Source organism: Mesoplodon bidens, assembly GCF_964165515.1.
Source record: "Mesoplodon bidens genome assembly, chromosome: 13".
Lineage (NCBI taxonomy): Eukaryota > Metazoa > Chordata > Mammalia > Artiodactyla > Ziphiidae > Mesoplodon > Mesoplodon bidens.
The window spans coordinates 29429701-29451263 of NC_138169.1; the positions used below are offsets into that span (position 1 = coordinate 29429701).

General features: G+C 49.6%; 1 protein-coding gene across 4 annotated transcripts in view; it reads right to left on the reverse strand.

Moving 5' to 3' along the window:
* GNAL (G protein subunit alpha L) overlaps positions 1-20785 on the reverse strand; it is an 84000-nt gene extending 63215 nt beyond the window's left edge. The window contains exons 1-5 of one of the 4 annotated variants that reach the window (XM_081252316.1): positions 2666-2757; positions 1906-2146; positions 1602-1674; positions 883-937; positions 505-624 (exon numbers count right to left, since the gene is read on the reverse strand). In XM_081252316.1, the coding sequence (XP_081108442.1) occupies positions 505-624; positions 883-937; positions 1602-1674; positions 1906-2047 (390 nt within the window). In that variant the 5' untranslated portion in view covers positions 2048-2146; positions 2666-2757. Of the gene's footprint in view, positions 1-504; positions 625-882; positions 938-1601; positions 1675-1905; positions 2335-2665; positions 2758-20285 lie in introns of those variants that run through there. The other 3 variants (XM_081252315.1, XM_081252313.1, XM_081252314.1) reach the window with 3 other exon arrangements.
* Positions 20786-21563: the final 778 nt, after the last annotated feature.

A 21563-nucleotide genomic window follows, 5' to 3' on the forward strand; every position in this document is an offset into this window, starting at 1 on the left:
TTCCCAGGATACAGTCAACATTCAGAAGTGATCCATGTATGACCTACAGCTGGCATGCGCCGCTCATTTGAGCTGAAGGATGCGTGTCTTAAGAGTGAACTGAATTCTGTTCTATTACTCCCAAGGATGCAGTCACATACCATAAAGCCTTTCTCTCTGCTTGTGTAATTTCTACTTTTTTGTTATCTGGGAAACGGCTTAATTGTTAATTTAGGAATACAGAGGAAAAAGTACTACCAATATTTCTTAGAGGTATGCTGTCTTCCTGATCATCACCCCCACCGATATACTCATAAAAGCATTTCTTACAATCTTATTGTCTTTAATATTCTTAACACATGTTAATATTTGGGTATGGAGGGAAGCACTTCTCCTAAGCAGAGAGCTAGATTTTGAAGAAAGTCAAAGGTGAAATAATATTAACGTTGGTTCTCAGTAAGCCACCTCGTTAAAAAACTGTTCCACCTTGCACCATTTAAAATATTTCAGTAAGGATTTACTTACCTGGGAATATTCAAAGTCAGTGATGGGGGCTATGCTCTTGATATAGTCTGATCGAAACTGGTTTTCTGGGTTGGCCAGTGGAACTGGGGGAATTATAGTACTCATCGCCGAAACAATTGTCTAAAGTGGAGTGAAGGAAAAAGATACATGGATAAATAAACCATTTAGACTCCATGTGTGGTAATCTAGTGCATAATTTCTGTCTACGCAGTTTGCGGGAGCAGAGGATGCAACCTTACTACTGAACAAATATTTTTAAAAATTCCTGGGATTTCCCTGGCAGTCCAGTGGCTTCCACTGCAGGGCGCATGGGTGGTCGGGAAACTAAGATGCTGCATGCTGCACGGCAAGGCCAAAAAAAAAAAAAAAAATCCTTACCACAATAGCATCCTTAACGTTTTTCCGGATGTCTAGAATTTTCTGTTTCTTCTCCCTGTATGAAAACAGAATGGTTATTAATTAACTTTACACATTACCCCAAATCAGTTGAGTGGGATTTAAAATTCCCAGCTGCAGTGGGTCTACAATGGTACTACCAGAGGTCAACATCAGCCCCAGGACAACAGCGCAGTTTTTTATGTGGAAAAGGAAAACATCCACCTTTTCTGGTTTGGACTCTAAACAAACATGCACACACCACAATCTCTAGCTCTAGACAACGACACAGGTTTTACGTAACATGGCAAAATCATCATGACTATTGCATATAAAAACTACAGGGCTACACCTGTAAATATATTTTATTTGAATCTATCCATATGTTGATTGAAATAGATGCAGACAAATGATATAGAGAGAAGTATATATAGACACATTGGTTAAGTGTGCTCAGCGTAATATGAATAATGCAGATCAATACCTCAAGAGTATTTAATAAATCATATATTGTTAAGTTATTTTATTTTGACGTAGACACTACCAGAAGAAGGATTTGCCTAAATATGCCAAATTCAACAACTTACTTCTATATCCCCCCCACAAAGGTCGACTCAAAGATCAAATTAACTGTTTAGAGAAAACACTTTGGGGAGGCCGGGAGACCAGTGACAAAATTTGCATGCAGTTGGGAAACAAACCCGAAATCGGTCATTCCTTACTCGGGATTAAATCCATTGACGTGCAGGATCCTCATTTGTTTGACGATAGTGCTTTTCCCAGACTCACCAGCCCCTACAAACAAACAGAGAGAATGCTGTGATCTGTGGCCAGGGACCGTAGCCATCTCTCACGCCAACCGAGACTGAACTAGTGTCCTGCCCCCACGCGGGCGTTTTCAGGTGCGCTCTCGCTATCTGCGGGGGCGCGGGCCCTGCCCGCCCGGCCCTCTCCGCGCTCCAGGCCGTGCGCCCCGGGCCGTGCGCTCCGCTCGGGCCGGGCGCCGCCGCGCGCCCCCCGCCTTACCCAGTAGCAGCAGGCGGTGAGTCGCTTTGTAAGCCAGGCGCTCCTTCTGCAACTGCTTCTCGATCTTTTTGTTGGCCTCGCGTCTTTCCTTTTCATCGACGCCCTGGTCTTCTGGCGTCTTGCTGTTGCCCAAACACCCCATGCCTGACCGCTTGCGTGGACGTCAGGCGCAGTTAGGAATTGCACAAAAGTAGAGAGAGTTGTAGGTGTGTATGGATCCTGCGGCGGCCCCTCTTCCTCGCTGCTGAAAGAGATGCTCAGGTCTCTCGGTGTTTTCCGATCCGAACAGGCGTTTCTTCTCCCTCCCCCTCCCCGCCGCGAACTCTCGACTCAGGACACAAGGAAGACGCGCGGAGCCAACTACTTTTTAAAGACACGTGTTTAGAATTATGTGCTGGATAAACAGCAGTGAGCGGAGACGGGGCCAAGAGCGGTGGGGCCGCTGGAGCCAGCGGGGTGGCGCCGGCCCTCCCCTCGCCCTGCGCCCGATGCGCTGCCCGGGGGGACCCCGAGCAGGCACGCTCGGCCCGGTGCCTGGGCCCCGCCGGTGGCGGCCGAACGCGGCGCGGAGGGACGGAGCGCACCGGGTCCCCGCCAATAACTGCGAACACCCGCCGGCCACCCGCGCCCCATCCCGGGTCCGAGCCCCTAGGGCCTCTCCGCGGCGCGGAGGGGTAGACAGCTCGGGGGCGGCTAGGCCGCGGGTCCCGGGGTCTGGAGGGGTGGCGGCCGCCCTCGAAGGGCCCCCGCGGAGGCTCACCCGCTTGCGGTCCGAACGCGGCGCGCGGCTCCCTCGCAGCCCGAGCGGCACCAGGTCTGGGCGTGCGCTCCCGGATCCCGCGCCGCCTCCAGCTCCCGGCGGGCGAGGCCTCGCGCATGATCATGCATATTCTATCAGGGGGAGGGTCCGTGCCGGGCTCGGGCACCCCGCCTCCCCCCGTTACCGTTCTAGACGGTTCCAGCGCACCCACGCCTCCTCCCGCAGCCTCCTGTGTACCTCCCGCCCCCGGCTCTCCTCTGCGCGCTCTGAGCAGTTTTGCTACTTTTCTGGAAGCCGCCGTGGCCCCGAGCCTGGCACCGCTGCCGGAACCAGTGAGGGCGGCTGCTGGTTTCCACCTGTTGAGCGGGTGCCCGTCGCTCCCCATCCGCGCTGCTGGACGCGGGGGGCGCAGAGCCGTGACCGCGGAGGTCGCCTCCCGGTACGTCACTGGTACCAGTTTCGGGTCTCCAGGCCAGGGGCCCTGGCACCGCCGTCAAGTCCCCACTCCCCTCCGGCTCCACCGTATTCCCTCGCGGTCATCACGCCTGGCCTCCTGCACGGACCGCGGTCTCCGCCGCCCCTGCCCCTGCGCCCTGGGCCCCGCGGGCCTCCCCCGCCTCCCCGCTCTCTTCTCCTCCCTTCTCTACGGATTGTTCCGTCGGACGGACAAACACGTTCAACTCCGTCCCATTTGACAGCCCATCCTACAGCCTCAGGCCCTGCGTCAGCCCCGCCGTGTCCTCCTGCCCACCGACCGGCTCCGAGTTAAAACCGGGATCTGACTCCCTTTGCCCTTCCCCACCTCCCGTTCACGCCTCAGGTCCCGGCACCTGGCTTCGGCCCACCTGCTTCACTGAAATACTCTCACGGGGTCATCAGTGGACCCCCGGGGTCAGGCTTCACCCAGGAACTGTGGTCTTTACCTTCTCTGACCCTCCTGGAGTCTCCCCGGTCCTTCGGCTTCCCCGACGTGGCCTTTGGATTTCCCGCCCACTCTCCACCGGGAGAGGAGGCTCAGACCCAGCACAGCCCTTGTCCCCTTAATGCCCTGCCCTCGGGGGCTGACTGCCTCCCCCGTCCTCCGCACACGAGGCTCTGACGACAGCCACACCAGACCTCCAGCCCAGCCCACCCTCCTGACCACCAGTGCGGCAAGCACACCTCCACCTCCGTGCCTCCAGGATCTCCTCCCCGTGCCCACCCAAACCCCAGCACGCTCCTCTCTCTCTCTGTGAATAAGGCCCCTGATTTTCCCAACCAGAACATGGCAGTCATTCCTGACTACTTTTCCTTCTTGCAAACCCAGTTACCGTGTTCCTTTGGGTCCGTTTCCTAAACATCGTTCCTGTTCTTTCCACCCCATCTGCCATTGCCATGGTCACTGTCCAGGCTGGATGTCACAAGTGGCCTCCTGCTCACATATTCCGGCCCACCTGCACAGTGCTGCCACAGTGACAATGCAAATCTCACCACATCACTGTCCCCACCACTGCCAAGCCACGAGCCACGGTCCATCAAGACTAGGTCCGTGTAAACTCCTCAGCTTCAGCTCTCATGTCCCCCCTTCCTGGCACTGCCCCAGCCCCCCTTTGACCCCTTGCACATGGACACCCGAGTGCATGGCGTGGGTGCATGCGCTGCTTCACTCTCTGGGAGACGTGTGGCCCCTTCTTCACTTGACCAACTCTTAGTCACCCTTCCTGCCTCACCACTGCTTCCACAGTTAGGGCCAGGCCCCCTTCTCTGTTCTCCAGCATCTCACAGCACTTTACATTGTAATGGTTTGTTTGCTGCTCTTTCAAATGTCCACTGGACTCGGGACCCAGTGAGGGCCGGGGCGGAGCCTGCACTTCACACCTGCTGGGTTGTGCCCAGTTCAGTGGCTGGCCCGGGGAGATGCCCCTTGAGTCTTTGTTTGATGGATGAACAAATTCATGAAGGCCAAAGATAACTCCCGCTCCAAGTGTGGGTTCTCATGAAAGGAATTTGATGATCAGATTTTAAATTCATAAAATACTTGTCCAGTTTAGTACTGTATCCAAATAAGAATACTCTTTAAAAAACAAAAGCAGTAGTGTCTCTTCTTGACACAGCAGAAGCAAACACGCAGTGCCATGCCATATTCTGAGCTGGATAAGAGTTTTAGCTTGTGGAGGGACACTGTTTAGCACTGTTGTGAGGCCTCACTCCTTGTGTTAACACAAGCATTCACCTACAGCAACATCCACGTGGCCTGTTCGGTGGCTGACGGGGCAGTCGGAGGCGAGAACAGGTGTACAAAAATAGCAGAGTGCGGTGGGATGTTTTAAAAGGTGTGTCTCTTTTTTAATGTCAAGGTTTCTATAAATTGTTAGCTGGAAGAAAAGGGGACAAAACAAATCCCACCAAACTTATAAAGGGAGAAAGAAGTTCGAACCTGGAACCCTGAAAACATAGCAAAAGGTTTTCACTTGTTCATATCTAGGAATTAGGGTTAAAATAACTCGTTTCTACGATTTATCCAGTGATTATTGGCCCTGGGTTAAATTCTTTCCATGGAGCAATTTATTTAGTATTTGCAATAACCCTAAAAGGAACTACTGCGACCGTTATTTTACAGAATGTTAGAGGGTGCATAAGAGGTGTGTCTGGGATCTAAACCCTTGCAGCCTGGCTGCAGCGTCTGCACTGTAAGTGCACAGAACACTGCTAACCACTCCAAAACGTAAAAGCAACGTGCCTACACAGCGATGCAACCTTTCTGATGAGAAATGCCAAGCCCATCTTTACATAGTCTATTATCAGGTAGGAGCTCAAGACACTTTTTAAAAAAAACCCAGTCACCTGGCCTTTTCCTAGTCTGGTCTGGGAAAACGATCCTCATTTGAGTTTGGAACCCTGGGATCAGAATCCAGAATCCCTGCTGGCTCACCTGGAGCGCGGGAGCGGCGCTGTTTGGGAGCAGCCTGGAGCTGGCAGTGCCGGCATCTGTCTCTAGGCAACGGCAGCGCAGCATCAGCACCACTCGCGCAGCGCACACCCACCTGCGGAGGCGAAGGGCCGCCGGCAGCGCGCTGCCAGCAGAGGGGGCGGCCGGGCGGGGGACGCCCTGGGCAGCAAGAAGGGTTGGGAAGGCACAAAGTTTGGGGCGAAAGACAAACGTAAAACAAAGTGGTGTTTTCCTGCTCTTGTTGATGTTTAAGACAAGGTGTCTCAGAAGTCTTAGTGCATTTGACAGTTGAATTATTTGAATTTCTTTTGTACTTAGTTTTGTGAATTTTGAATAATGATTTTGAAATCTGTTTTTGTTTGAGCCCCTCTGATTGAAGTTGGCAAATGTCGAAAAGATCACAGCTGTTCTCTGGTTAGCTGGACCCAAGTCCTTGTTGATAAACAATGAGAACAAAATTTGTCTCCCGTTATAAGGAGGACCTCCACAGAAATTTAATTAACAAGATGAAAAATTCAAAGGAACTGTTTCACATCACTACAGGCCTGGATCCAGGAGATGCTGAGCCAGTTTGAAAAGTGACTAGAATGCTGTCTGGCATGAGATAGCGGACGTATTGAATTTAATTTAAAAAAATCAATGTTTTAAAACGTTAATAACTGGTCTAGCATTTTATACTGTAAAGGTTAATAAAGGTTAAAACTGCACTCTAAGGCATTTGGAGCAGGTACATTGAAAGATTTTAAAGAGGAACAAAGCAGAGTGGGAGAGGCGAACCCTCACTCAATGCAGTGACCAGGCCGAAGAAACGAAAAGCTGCGCCCAGTTTTGTAAACAAACTTGGTGGAGCGGGAGCCGAGGCGGCGGAGTGGCCTGTGTGCACACGGCCCTCGTGCTGCTTCCTGTCATTTAACACCTTGCAGTTAGTTGTTTTCTCTCTTTCCTTTCTTAGTGTCTCGGTGGAAATGGTCTGTGTGGATTAATTTCATTCTCAGCAGCAAGCTCACCCCATGACCTAATCACAACACACTTTAAAAATCTTGTGAATTTTAAAAAATTTTTAAATAGAAAAGTTAGGGAAACGTTTTCAACATTCCCTTTCTGTACATAGCACTCTGCAATCAAATATTTTAGAATTTACTGAATTAATTTCTTTTTTTCCCCCTACTCCTACAGCAAAGTAGTATTAAGGAGCTTTCAGAAGTGCCATCCATAAAGGGTAGGGATGCAGTCTTTTTAACTGGTGGCTTAAAAAACCCAAATAGCGAATGAGAAGGAAAGGTAGGTTAACTGTCTTTGACTTCACCCTGTGTCCAAAAACCCAGGACTGAAATATCCTCATTGGAAGACGCAACTCAGTGACGAAGACAGGGGTTTAGTTTTGGTGTGAAAACGCGAGGTGGTCACTGAATACATTAGAAAGTAGGATGATGGTTACCAGGGAGTGGTGGACGGGGAGGGGGAGCCAGTGTTTGATGGGGGCGGACTTCTGGTTTGGGAAGATGAAAAATTCTGGAGATGATGGAGGTGATGGTTGCACAACAAGAATGTACTTAACCGCCACTGAGCTGTGTGCTTAAAAATGGTTAAGATGGTCAATTATACGTTATGTATATTTAACCACAAAAAGACAAAAAAATTTACATTTAGGGTCTTCATCATGACCGTGGTTGAAGAGAGAAATCCTTCTCTCCGGTGGTTTCCCGCTATTCGTTTTGAGGCTTCCGATTACAGCCACGTGAGTTCAATTCCTCTACAAACATCTACTGCAGTTATAGTTCTGACCAGCAGGTGGCGATGCAGACCCTGGAGTCAGAAGGAGGCTCCAGGGGCGCCTGTAAAGCGGTGAGTTTCCATCATTCACTCACCGAAGAGCATTTTTTGAATCCTACACACACGTAGCCTTGAGATTACAAGGACGAACTCGACCTTGTCCCTGATCGCAAGCAGTTTAATTGGCTAGGAGAGAGGGGCAGACGTGCAATCAAGTCCTCGGGATTCTGTAGAGATTACAGTGGGAGCACATAGGGGTGTGTAGTCAATTATACAAGTGAAGAAAAATGTCACTTCCTTCCTTAGACCGATGTTGTGTTAACCTTTGTAAGTCACCCTTCGTCTTCTTTTTTTTTTTTTCTTTTTTTTCTTTTGCGGTACGCGGGCCTCTCACTGTTGTGGCCTCTCCCGTTGCGGAGCACAGGCTCCGGACGCGCAGGCTCAGCGGCCATGGCTCACAGGCGCAGCCGCTCCGCGGCATGTGGGATCTTCCCGGACCAGGGCACGAACCTGTGTCCCCTGCATTGGCAGGCGGACTCTCAACCACTGCGCCACCAGGGAAGCCCCTTCGTCTTATTTTTAAAAAGACACTGAAAGGTGTTCTATTTCTAGTGGCTCATCTTATCAGATCACTGCAACAGCTACAAGATTATCCACACTTTGTAGAGAAGGCTGTTGGTCCGAAGGTTCCACAGGGGCCTGATGGGGGTGGAGCTCTGTCTGATCCCAAAGCCTGAGCCCTTTCCAGAAGGAACTCTGACGGGTGGGGAAAAAATCGCACCGTTTTCTCTTCCAAAATGAGAAATCAAACAAGCCCACCTCCTTGCTAACACAGGCAGATTAAATCTGCATATAATGACTGATGAATTAATTAACTCTTCACTCAGTTGCCTTAGCAACTGGTTTCTTTTAGAATTTGGCTCAGTTACAGAGTCTAAAGCAACAGTTTCCCTTGTAATAGAATGTCAACCTGTATATGAAATTAAACAGAACATGAACTTGCTCCATCATAGGTGGGAACTATGGGCCTTTCCCAGGAAGGTTGCACGGGCTCTTTCTGAAGCTCGTGGGCTGTGAACAAGGGAGACAGAGCCTAGGGATCATCTGTATTTCCCGTTCGTGGTTTATTTGCTCATTAAGTAGGAACCGTTTGATGAATTTAGACGACAGATAAATTCAAGACTGAGGTTCAAAAGGGAGACTCTGAGTGCAAATCCTTAGGTGCGTGAATGACAGGACGGGGCAGGTGGACAGGTGCATTGAGGTGGTTACTGAGAACCAGGATTTTCAGAGAGAAAGAGGACGGACAAACACGGAATGGCGAAACGCAAGGCACGCCCATGGGATGGACTGGAATTGTAGTGATCGGAATGAGTTCGTGATGTCTAGAGTATGTATGTATGTGTCCGTGATTATGTGCACATACGTGTCTGTGTACACTGTACGCCTGTGCATGTGCCACATGCATCTATTCCCTCGTTCTGTCTGCTGAAAAGACCCAGGCATTAGACACGCCAGTGGCGGTGAGCGCACCTAGTGCCCAGGCCTTGGTCTTCAGTATCACCCACAACCCAGAGGAGCCAGGCCTCCTCAGAGAAACGGCAGATTCCGGGGTGGGGGCAGGGGAGCCACAGATAAATCTGGAGCACTGTTATGCCAGAAAGTAGGAAAGTGCTTTCAAATGCTGGGGGCACCTCCCGAGAACACAAGACCAGACAGAAGGGGCTCCCATTTGGCCAAATCTGGGATGATTTCAGCACCAAGGTATTTAAGTACAGGAGTGACTTCTAAGCCACTGAAAAAAACATAGAAATACCATGTGTCCATGCCAACAACTAAGAGATAAATAAAGCGGGGGGGGAGAAGGGAACATAACATCAGTCATGGAGAAGCGAGAAACCCTCTCACTCATTTCTTGGTTCCTTTCCTTCCTACCTGCTGGCGAGCTGGATTTTGTTTGTGCGGAGTTTATCATCGGTCTCCCCGAGTATTTATGCAGTGCTGATGGCATGGCCGGTGTTGCCCCAAGGAGTCACGACTCACGCTGTCCGGCTGTGGGTTCTGTTAGGGATGCTTCTTTATCCCCAGGACGGCCGGAAGTCAAAGTTGTCAGAAGCAGGGCAGGGATGGGGCAAGTTTTACGTGGAGAATTGATTACAGGCCGGACAAAACTAGAACCGGTGGTTGTCAGGAGGCGGGGTGCCCTCCCTGGGATAGAGATGGCGGGAACAGTCGTGCAGAATGGACAGATGCATGACCTGTCCGGGGATGTACAGCATCACACGGGCACACAGAACAATTATTCCCAGGAGAGAAAAGCGTCCACACAAAGGAGGTGCCGCTTTAACCGCCACTGGGGGATGCTGCCGCTTGCAGGTGTGTGCAGGTGTGAGCAGGTAAGGGCCCTGTCGGTGGGGTCCCCCCTCCAGGGGCCGCTCTGACACTGGCAGGGCATCCTTCGCCTTCACCTCTCGCCCAGCACGACCACTCACACCTGGGAGCTCAGTACAAGCCGGTTTCCCCGCTGCCCGCCCGGCGGCCAGTGCGGACCGCGGTCCGGGAGCAGCTGCTGCCCATCCATCGGACTTCCCGCGCCGCAGCGCCACCTGGCGACCGCCGCAGGAACGACCGGCCGCGCGCACCTGCCTCGCCTCGAGAGGCCCTGGGTCCCCACAGCCCGGCCCCACCTTCGCTTCCTTCCCGGCTTCTTTTCTCCTTTTCTGTTTGTAATTTCTCACGTGTCAGTTAGTCAAAACTCACAACGCGCCTATTTCAAAATACACAACCTCCCCTACCCATCCCTTCCTTCCCTCCCCTCTTCCTAAGGCCGCTGTTTTCCATCCCCCCGCCATGTCCCTGTATTTCTGTGTTACTGCTGTTAAATCATCCTGTTCATCATAAACTATCGGGTTCTGTTGATTTCACATTTACGTTGATAAAACAGTGTTTCAAAGTATATTGACATCTTAGAAAATTCCACATACCCACCCCTCCATAAATATGTAAATGTTGGTAAGGTCCATATCTAGAAACTTGGAATTAAGACTCTGGATATTGCAAGGCAATTGTACAAGGCAATTAAAATTATAAAAATAGAGGCAAAACTTGACATTATTCACTATTGAACAGATATTCTGCAGGTTAGGGCATAAGGTGCAGAGTTACATGTGGTTAAGAACAAAAGGATCCAGCAGACAGAATATTTAAGAAACTACTACAACGCAACAACAGAAAGACAAATAACCCAATTACAAAAGGAACAAAGTATTTGAGCAGACATTTCTCAAAGGGATATGTACAAATGGCCAATCAGCACATCCAAAGATGTGCAACACTAGTCATTAGGGAAATGCAAATCCAGAGCACAGTGTATACCATTCCAAGCCCACTAAGATGGCTGTAATAAAAAAAGAGATGGACAATAACAGGTGTTGATGAGAATGTGGAAAAACTGGAACCCTCACATGTTGCTAGTGAAAATGTAAAGTGATTCAGCTGCTTTGGAAAACAGTCTGGTAGTTCATCAGAAAGTTAAACAGAGAGTTACCATATGACCAAGCCATTCCACTCCCAGATATGCACCCAAGAGAAATGAGAACATATGTCCAGACAATAACCTGTACACGAACAGTCACGGCAGCATTAGTCATAATAGCTAAAAAGTGGAAACACACATTTTAGCTATTATATCTACCAACTGAAAGAATAGATAATAAGTAACAGGTGGCAGATCCATACGGTGGACTTTATTTGGCCATAAAAAGGAATGAAGTGCTGGTCCATGTTATATGGGTGAAAACATCCTGTTAAGTGAAAGAAGCCAGACACAGAAGACTACATATTGTGTGACTTTTTACGCAAAACGTCCAGAACAGACACTTCCATAAAGAGAGAAAGTGGATCAGTGGTGGTCAGGGGTGGCAGGGGGAGGGGTGAGTGCTAAGCGGCAGGGGGCTTCTTTTTGGAAAGATGAAAATGTTCTGGAATGAGGTAATGGTGATGGTTTCACAATCTTGTGAATACGCTAAAAACCTGCTGAGTTGTACGGTTTTTAAAAGGGTGAATTTCATGGTATGTGAATTATATTTCAATTAAGAAAAGAACAGATGGCAATCTTTCTGGGTTGGAATTAAAATGCACGGCGGGATTTCCGCGTTCTCATTTCTGTTTTGTCAACGATAATTTCCCATTTATTTTATGCCAGGTTCTGCCAGGTGGCATGGAGGATTAATAGATAAACCAAAGTGGACGTGACTCCCATAGGATACAGTCTGATCATGGATTTCAGGTAAACGTATGAATGTCCACTGCAGAAGGAAAGGTATTCTAAGGGAGTTACATATAAAATGAGCGGACACTTCCAACACAGGGGATCAGGAAAGGCTTGGAAGAGGAGGTAACACCTGAGATGACCTTTGAAAATGGGGGAGGGGATTCCAGGGGCAGAGGACCAAGGGGAGCCAAGGAGCCAGCGAGCAGGCGGCATAGATGCTTTGGTGGGGTGGGTCCATGTGTGTGTAGAGGGGAGTGGGCCACGAGAAACGGGGGGAGGGGGACAAAGGGTACGAACTCCCAGTTGTAAGATAAATACGTCCTGGGGATGGAGTGTACAGCACAATGACTACAGTTCACAATACTGTACCGTGTCCTTGAAGGTCGCTGAGAAAGTAGATCGTAAAAGTCTTCATCACACACAATGTTTTGGGTGACTGTGTGTGGGGACAGATGTTAACTACATTTATTGTGATCATTTCACAATATAGACAAATACTGAATCATTTCGTTGTACAACTGAAACTAATATAATGTTTTCTGTCAACAGTATCTCGATTAAGAAATACTAAAAGTCACCTCCTAAAAAAAGAAGAAAGAAAAGTTTGCCACTTGACCCTGTGGTCTTGGTCTAGAGCCTCGGTCAACCCTACAGTCCCCACCTGCTGGGGTGCAGCGGGGGTGGGAACGAGGGGACAGGGCGCCTGCCGGGCCAGCGCTTACACTTGCCTGTCACCATCTGACCTTAGCCTGACATTCACGCCTTTACTGAAAAACATGCCTCCAGGCACGTGCAGGACACTGGAGACGCAGCAGGAAACGCGAAGGATGAGGTCTCTGGCCCCAAGAGGTTACTGGCGTCAACGCTAAGCAAACACATGAATGAAAATGTAATTCAAAATGGGGTAAGTTTTGTGAAGGAAATAGCTGCCCAGGGAAGGAAAAAATGGGCATCAAATAAGGCTTCTCAACAGAGAGAGTAACAACAAGGCAAGATGTGAAGCTAAGACGCGTTCACGCAGGTGCAAGAAAAGGGGACCCGTTCTCCAGGCAGAGGGACCAGTGGGGGGGGCAGAAATGGCAGGGACAGAGGGACTGAGACAGACGGTGTGACGTGCCCTGAAGGGGCGGTGCTCGGTGATATATCACACACACAGACACACACACATACACACAGAGACACACGCACACACACAGACATGCACACTCAGACACACCCACAGACACACACACACACACACATACACACAGAGACATACACACACATGCGCGCGTGATGGCAGACACGTGGTCGGGTCCTGAAGGGCCTAAGAACAGCCTGACGTTAGGCGGGGAATCTCGTTCTCTCTCACGTCTCAGGAGAAAATGCTCCATCTCTCCACATTAGAGGACGTGAACCTTCCAGCCCACAAACGTCACATCCTAGGTGTCATTTCCAGGATTTTAGAAATATGGCTTAAATATTGTATTTGCTGCCAAACACCAAATTATCAGTACAAAGACCAAAGAGCAAATCAAAACTCTGATGCCTGAGATCTCTTCCCTACTAGTGGTTCTGACATTTCTTGTTGAGATTTCATCTGCTCCCTGGTCCACCCCTACCAGTGTTTAAACCTCAGGACTTTAAGTGATGCCTATGGTTTCTCCCAAGAGAGGAGAAATCACTGTCCCTTACCTGTGGGCTCCCAAGGAAACAACCTGCCTTCGAAATGCCTAAGAGTCTTTAGCTTGCAATAGTGCTTGGGATTATACATCATGAAACTCACTGTCTAAGACAGGAATCCAGGAATATTTTCATTTTCTTACAGTGATATAGCAAAACTCTATGTTTCTGTCCGTTTCATCACTGTAAGGAAACAGAAGAAATTATGAAGAAATCAATGTCTTTTTTCAAAGATTAATGGTGAAATTAAGTTTAGAAATAATTTTAGAAAATATTAAATGCATTTATCTTAAAATGCACCTTTGAGGTTTGGGACAAGAACAGATACCAGTTAGAAACAATGTTAAGCTCTCACTTGAGCTGTCCACCCAGAACTGTTACCAGAGCCTCTTTCCTCTGGGCTCCTGAGACTTTGTGAAGTTGGAGCCACTGGTGAACACACAGAACCAAGACCCGGGACAGACAGAGCCTGGCTGACGCCTCCTCTGCCTCTAACTTAGGCTGTTTGAGCTGGAATTCTATCACAGTAGAAAGAGTCTGGATGAAAACAAGTGACTATGATTTCCCTACACGGTTGGCCCAGTGAATGGCTTCCTATCAGCCTTCTGCCTTTGAGTTTCAGCTTTACAACTTCAGTTTGGGATCCTGTTTTAGAGAGAAGATAGGGGAGAACAGAACAGAAAAGTAGCAAGGCAGCAGGGGACCCGGTAACAAAACAGTTTATAGTTTAATGATTTCCAGTGTGGATGTTCCCGTGACGCCTGGCATCACCCCGGAGCTCAGTAAATGGCTAGAGAAGCAGTTAACCTGACCACACCCCCCCTTTCACTCTGACCACATGGCAGAGAGATTAGCTACACCACCCTTGTCCTCACTCACATACCAAGGTCCCACTTCAGCGTCTGGCGTTTAATCTTTGGGATCATTAGAACACAGATCCTACAAATGGTAAGTAAGGATCTTTGTATTAAACATATTAAATTTCGGTATGGTGTAGCACAGCGGTCCCCAACCCTTTTGGGACCAGGGACCGGTTTCATGAAAGACAATTTTTCCGCGGATAGTGGCAGGGGGGGGGTATGGTTCAGGCGGTAGTGAAAGCGATGGGCAGATGAAGCTTCGCTTGCTAGCCCACCACTCACCTCCTGCTGGGCAGCTCGGTTTGTAACAGGCTGGGATGGGTATGGGTCCACGGGCCTGGGGTTGGCGACCCCTGGTGTAGAAAGCCATAATTTATTATCTCATTCTATAATTAGAATTGTCCCTCTTTTGAGTTTTGATCTATCCTTTTAAAAAATCCTTTTAAAAACAGCAAACATTTATTAAGCCTCTACTATATGCTAGGCACTATTTTTAAGGGCTTTATCTTAAAAAAGTAAAATTTAAATACATTGAAATGCATAGATCTTAAGCATACAGTTTGATAAGTTCTCACATGTTTACACCTGTGTAATCACTGTCCCACCCAAGATAGGGAACATTTCCATGACCCCAGAAAGGTGCTTCACGACTTTTTTCCAGAAATCTGACCCCTGAAACTACTGTTCTGATTTCTATTACCATCGACTGGCTTGACCTCTTCTAGAATTCAGTATAAACAGAATCATAAGTAGATACTCTTTTGCATGTATACATAACACTCAAAAATCCCATCCATGTTGCTATGTTATCAATCAGTACTTTTTTTATTGTTGAGTATTTCATTGTATGAATATACACAGTATGCTTATTCATTCTCTGGTTAGTGACAATTTGAGTTGTTCCCAGTTTTCTGCTATCTTGAATAAAGCCGATAGAAGCATTTTGTATAACTTCTTATAATAAATGCATATTTTCATTTTTCTGCTGTAAATTCCTAGGAGTGGTATCGCTGGATCATAGGATGTGTGTTTAACGTCATAGAAAACTACCCAGTAATTCTGGGAAGTGACTGTACAATTGTCCTTGTGCCACCAACAGAGAGTGAGGCTTTGGCATCTAGATCAGGGCTCAGCAAACTTTGGTTTGCAGCCTGTTTTTGCATAGTCTGTGAGCAAAGACTCCATAAGTGGTTGGGAAAAAAAAATCAAAGGAATAGTATTTCATGATTTAAAAATTTAAAAATTACATGAAATTCAGATGTAAGCATTTATAAATACAGTCTTATTGGAGCACAGCCCCACTCGTGTGCTTATGTGTGGTCTACGGCTGCCTGCATGGTGCAGCAGAGCTGACTAGGTCCCATGGCCTGCCCCTCATAGAGAAAGTCTGCTGACCCTGTTTTATATCCTGGTCAGCACTGGAACTGTGGGTCTGTAGGCCACCCTGGTAGGAGTGAACTGCTGTCTGTGGTTTTAATCTGCATTTCCTTGATGACCAATCATGCAGGCAGTGTACTGGTTTTTCACGTATCTTCTTTTGTGTACCGTCAGCTCCAAGTCATTTGCCCGTTTTTGTTTTTTGGCCACATCTTGTAGCTTGTGGGATCTTAGTTCCCTGACCAGGGATCGAACCCGGGCCCCTGGCAGTGAGAGCTCGGAGTCCTAACCACTGGACCACCGGGGAATTCCCTGTTTGCCTGTTTTAATCGGGCATCTTTTTACGTCAGTCTGTAGGATTCCTTTCTTTGTTCTGGAAACAAGTGCTCTGCAGGTGCATGCTCTGGGGATGTTTTCTCCCAGTATGGGTGGGGCCCCGCTGGGCCAAGAAATCCTACGAGGTGGTTTATGATCCCATTTCACAGATGAGGAAAGCAAGTAACTAGATTTTTTTTTTTTCTGAAGAGGAATATGAATACTTTCCTTTCCCGGCTGAACTGGAATGTTTTTGTCTAAACCGTGGTTATTATGCTCCAGGCCTTCCCTGCCCATCCAGAATCGTTATTGTGCCCAAGCCCAAATGGGAGCAGTTTCTTCTAAGAAAACACCACCCGCCAAAGGGGGAAGTGGGTCTGAGTATTAAATAAACATCCTCCATTAGGGCACAGGGAAGTGCATCAGACCAGCTGCGTCTCTGCCCGCCTTTCAGGCCAGACAGCACCGATCGATGGATAGCTGGTGTGCAGGACGCTGTTACATTAAATTAAGAAATGATTCTAAAGTAAAGTACCAGGTACTTTAGAGCTTTTGAGAGAGAGAATTACATAACCATCCTTCCTGGCCCAGGAGGGAAGGACGGACAGAAAACGGCCATCTCCCCCTGGGTTTTGCTGCTTCTTTCCAGCACATGGAATTTCCTTGTACATGAAAAGCTCTAATAGCCAAATGAGAGGGCCCAACCTCACCTTCCAGGGGGACACCATGAAGGCTGACGGGGCGTCATGACTAGACTGTGGATGCAGCTGGCGTGGGGCAGGTGCCGGGTTTCGATGGTGGAAAATATGCTGGGCGTTTTGCTGTGCATTTGCTCCAAGTGCAACCTTAATACACTGTTTTCTGACAAACCCCTCAAAATGGAAAAAAAGAATCCCTGGTCCCATTTAAAAACAAATCTATTCTATGAGTGTACTTTGATCTTTCGGTGACCTCCATGCGGCCTCCCTTCCTCCAGGCCCTGCTCCGTCCCACTAGCGGACTGGGCGTGATGGCGCTGGTGCCCTTGTCTTTGCACTAGGCCACGGAGATACCTCTCTGCTGACCCCCCTGGGCAGGAGCTGCTGAACTCACAGGTGGTTGGCCCGAAACACGGCCCAACATCCTTTTGAACACAGGCCATCCCCACATCAATGACAGATTAACTCCAACTTAAACCCTCCTGGGCTGTGCTTCCTTCTAAGGAGAGGTGTAGGTTCAGGGTCCGTCCACACTGGCCTTGGAGGTCCACGGCCCCACCTGCTCGTTCTCACTGCACCATCCCTTGGGCCACATCTGCTTCCTGAGTCTTGCTCCACTGATTTGAAACAGGGAGCTTTGTGTCTGCAGGATGCTGGTGATAGTTTATACAATAGAGTGATATAGAAACTGTGGCTGCATCTTCTCCCCGGGCTGTAAGGACATGTTGTGCATGTGAGTTTGGAAAAGCCAAGGCACAGCCAGAGCATCTGGAATTTCTCCTGAGTTTATAAGCCATGGGACTACAGGAGGCTGGGGCAGGACAAGGCAGCAAACTGAAAGCGTGGCGTCCTGGGGGATCCATGCAGCTCAAGTCCACTGCATGACTCAAGAAAAGAGACATTTATCTGGAAAAAAGTGATCAAAACCCCCCAGTGGAGAACATTCCGTTTTCTGTGACTGTACCAAGTACTTCCTCTTAGAGACACAGACAGAGGTCAAGCCAGCGTTCTGGTTTCTACCAGCAGCCAAGTACAAGAGAAAGGCAGCAAGTGTCCCACAGAGACTGCTTCCATCTCAAGAGATGTATTCCTGGCAGAGAAAGACCAAACACACAGGAAAACAACAGGAAATAATAGAAGGAAGCAAAAAACATGAATCTTAACCACGGTTGGCCATTTTTAATTTGCATAATTATCTGGGAAAAAGGATAATATCAAATGAATACTTTTCCAATCAGAATGTAGTGAACAAGAATTTACGTCATAGTCAACAAGAGGCGGAAGAACAGTCAGTGGCATCTACTGTCATGACTGTGTCATGACCCTATGAGCTCAGCTGCAGATTCACTTGAAGGATGGGGAACCTGGCTTCGCTTGCTGTGTGTACAGTCAGATTATATATTTTGATCCCACACCCAGTCTTGTCAACTGCGTTTTGCTGGTGTTGACCTGGGGCCACTGCCCATACAGCCCAGTGCTCGGCCTGCGGAAATGTCCCTTTAGCTTGGGAGAGATCCGACGGAGGTGAGACTTGGTGGCCTGTGGGCCACAGCAGGCACATAGATTGTGTTTTATTAATTTGAGCCAATGGTTAAAAATAAGGAGGTTTCAGATGAAAATGAGCATTTCCCTCTTATTCTGGAAATTCAAGACCCGGCAACACTGGGCCTGCATTCTCACAAGGTGACAGTGGGATGAAGCTAGGATGCACTGTCCCTGTTAGACCGACACCTAGTCTGGACTAAATGTCACCTTGACAGGACAGTTTGTGTTGCACTCTTGCTGTCACTGGTGGGAAGATCCACGACACTTTCCCCCCAAAGTGTGAGTCACCTGACTATGCATCATGTCAGATATGATGCTGACACACAAGGCTGAGGCAGTGTCTTTAAAGGGACAGTCTCTCAACATGTTATAAGAAACTGCTCACCGTTCAAGTCTTTAGATCTCACCTCCCAGGACCCTTTCACAGAATCGTTAACTTTAAAATTTTTTCTATATATTGAGCATCTTCTGCTTCACATATCCTTTTAGACACTTCTGTCCGGCTGCACAATCACATGAAAACAACATTACATTGCCAGAACTGTAGACCTTATTTGTTTTTCTCTTATTTCTTGAGACCACAATTCTCTCCTTTTTGAGTTATTTTAATTTGGTGCATTAAAAGAAATTTGGCTGGAGTAATTTCTGATTTCTTTCCAGAAGAATATGTGGTTGGGGATGTACTTTGAGCACTTGTATGTTTGGAAATCTATTTTCCCCTCACACTCACACACACACACACACACACACACACACACAGTGGGTTAACGAGGTACCAGGTTCTAGGATCACCATTCTGTATCTTCAGACCCCCTGGAAACATTGTTCTGCCCTGCTCCAGAAGTTAGTACTGTAGATAACTCTGCTTCTGATGTGTCCTCTTCCCTTTTCAGGTAACCTGATCACTTCTATATTTTTTGTTCTTTGTTATTCCAAAAAAAGTCCCTTTATGTTAGAATTCAGATATTTCACCGGATACAGCAGCTAGGTTTGTGTTGTTTTAGTTATTCATTCTTGCAATGGTGAGCCCTTTCAAAACCGAAGACTTCGTTGTCCTCGAGATCTTAAGGAAAAGTCTCACTCATTTATAAGCAGGGATCTTCCTCGTGGGCCGGGTTCTTTCTTTGTGCCCAGGAGGGCACAGAACTCAACAATTATTCTGCCTTATAGGTCACAAAATTGGGGTCAGAAGCCCACGTCTTGCTTTTTTTCCGCCCTAAACTTTATTTTTTATTTTTGAATTTTTTTTGCGATACGTGGGCCTCTCACTGCTGTGGCCTCTCCCGTTGCGGAGCACAGGCTCCGGACGCGCAGGCTCCGAACGCGCAAGCTCCAAACGCGCAGGCTCAGCAGCCATGGCTCACAGGCCCAGCCGCTCCGCGGCATGTGGGATCCTCCCGGACCGGGGCACGAACCCGTGTCCCCTGTATCGGCAGGCGGACTCTCAACCACTGCGCCACCAGGGAAACGCTCCCTTCTAAACTTTAAAAGCCACAAGTAGCATGAGGAACCCAGGCTTTGAGAGCACAGAGAACGTCCCCGAGTTGTTCACGGGAAAGACTGTTCCGCTCGCTGAGAAATGCCAGCAAACGACGCGGTCTGTACCTTCAAGCACCGGTGGTGGTGTGCCCATTTTCTTGTGTGCAGGTGGCACAGCGAATGTTTCTGAAGGAGGAGCAAACATTATGACGGCACCAGGCTCGAACCTACTCAGTGAGACAGAAGGACCGTACCCTGGGCTCTGGAAGTTATTTCTCCAAAGGGGACAAGCCACACCCACCAATGTAAAGGCCTCGTGCACTTGCTTTTACTCGCGCCCTTAGAACAAAGGCCGCCGCTGAGGAGGTGAGGTGCACGAGGCCCCTCCGCGGCTGCACGCCCTGGGGATGAACCGAGTGAGGACGAAATTCCCGGGCAGGCTCCTTAACCGGTAACAAGTGAGCCACGGGCCCGGATGAGACGGTGTGGAAAAGAGCAGAGTCACCGGGCAGCGAGTTCGCGGCCCAGTCACTCAAGTGGACGCTGTCAGGTAAGAACCACGCTAGACCCGAGACCGAACCAGCGGGGCCCGCGTACGCCTCGAGCCCGGTTCCCGGCCCAGCGTGCGCCCGGCTCCGCGCTCCGCCCCCGCGCCTCCCGTCCCGTGCGTCCCGCCTCGCGCCCGGTTCCCCGCGCCCCCCGTACCCACCGAGCAGCAGCAGCCGGTGAGTCCGCCGCAGGTCGCGCTTCTGCTCGCGGAGCCGGCGGTCGATGCTCCTGCTGACCCGCCTGGCCTCGCGTTCCTCCGCGCGCTGCTGGTCCGCGCGCCGCCGCCTCTCTTTCTGCGCTGGGGTCCGCGCCGCGCCTGCCCCCGCCGGGGTCCGGACCGGGGTCGGGACCCGGGTCAGGTCCGGGTCCGGGGTCTGGTCTGGGCCGGACCGCGCCCCCTCCAAGGGCGGCTCCGGGTCCCCGAAGAGCAGCGGCCGGAGGCTGTGGCACAGCCCCATGTGGACGCGAGGCGCGGGGCTCACGCCGGGGCCCCAGCCGAGGGACGGGAGGGGGCTGCACGCGGACCCGGCGCGGCGCTGCAGCCTGCAGGCTGAGGGGCGCGGATGAGGCGGGTCCCCGGCCCCTCACTGCCCCCGAGGGCCATTCCGCGTTTTCCGCTGGTGTAGGGGGCGGCGACCGCCCCGGCAGTAGATCACCTGACATCGCGGACCTCGGGCCGGACGGGCAGCCCAGAGCCCCGCCCGGCCCCCTTACCGTAAATACCGCCGCCTGGCCACTCCCCCCATTACCGTAAGTACCGCCCCTCGTCTCAGTTCCCGTTACCGTAAAGACTGCTACCCGAGCCCGGTGCGCAGCTGCGGACAGTGCCGCTGAGGCCGTGGCAGTGCCGCTGAGGCCGTGGCGGTGCCGCCGCCGCCCGGAGCTGCCATTGCAGCTCTTAAAACACCTCCGTGGCTGTGATCTTGGACAGTGGTCAATAGGATCGGAGAGCCAGGTAAAGGGGTGGGATGCTAGCTTTGAGATCTTGAATTCCCGCTCTCTTCACCTTGCGGCGCTGTTTCCTGCTCATCTTACACACGTGCAAACACTTCTGCACACTCTTGACCCCTACCTTAAACTATTACACCTTCCATCTCGACAAAGTTTCCAAATCAGGAGGTCCAAGGCATAATTTTCAACAATTTCTACACTTAGTAAAAAATTGAAAACAAGTGCCAATTGTCACATACCGTTTATATTTGCTAAAAGGAGAATACGGAATTGCACACTGCGTCCTAGTTTTTAATCTGCAATATAGCCCAGGGAGGAGCGCTTCCAGACCCTGTGCCCTCTATCCACACCTCCAATCCACCAGAGATCCCTTGGTTTCCTCCTTAATTCTCACATAATGTCCATCATCTTATAGGGCTTTTGCAACACATGAAAATTTCGACATAGCTTTTAAGAAAACTGCTATAACACGTGTTCCTTGATTTCG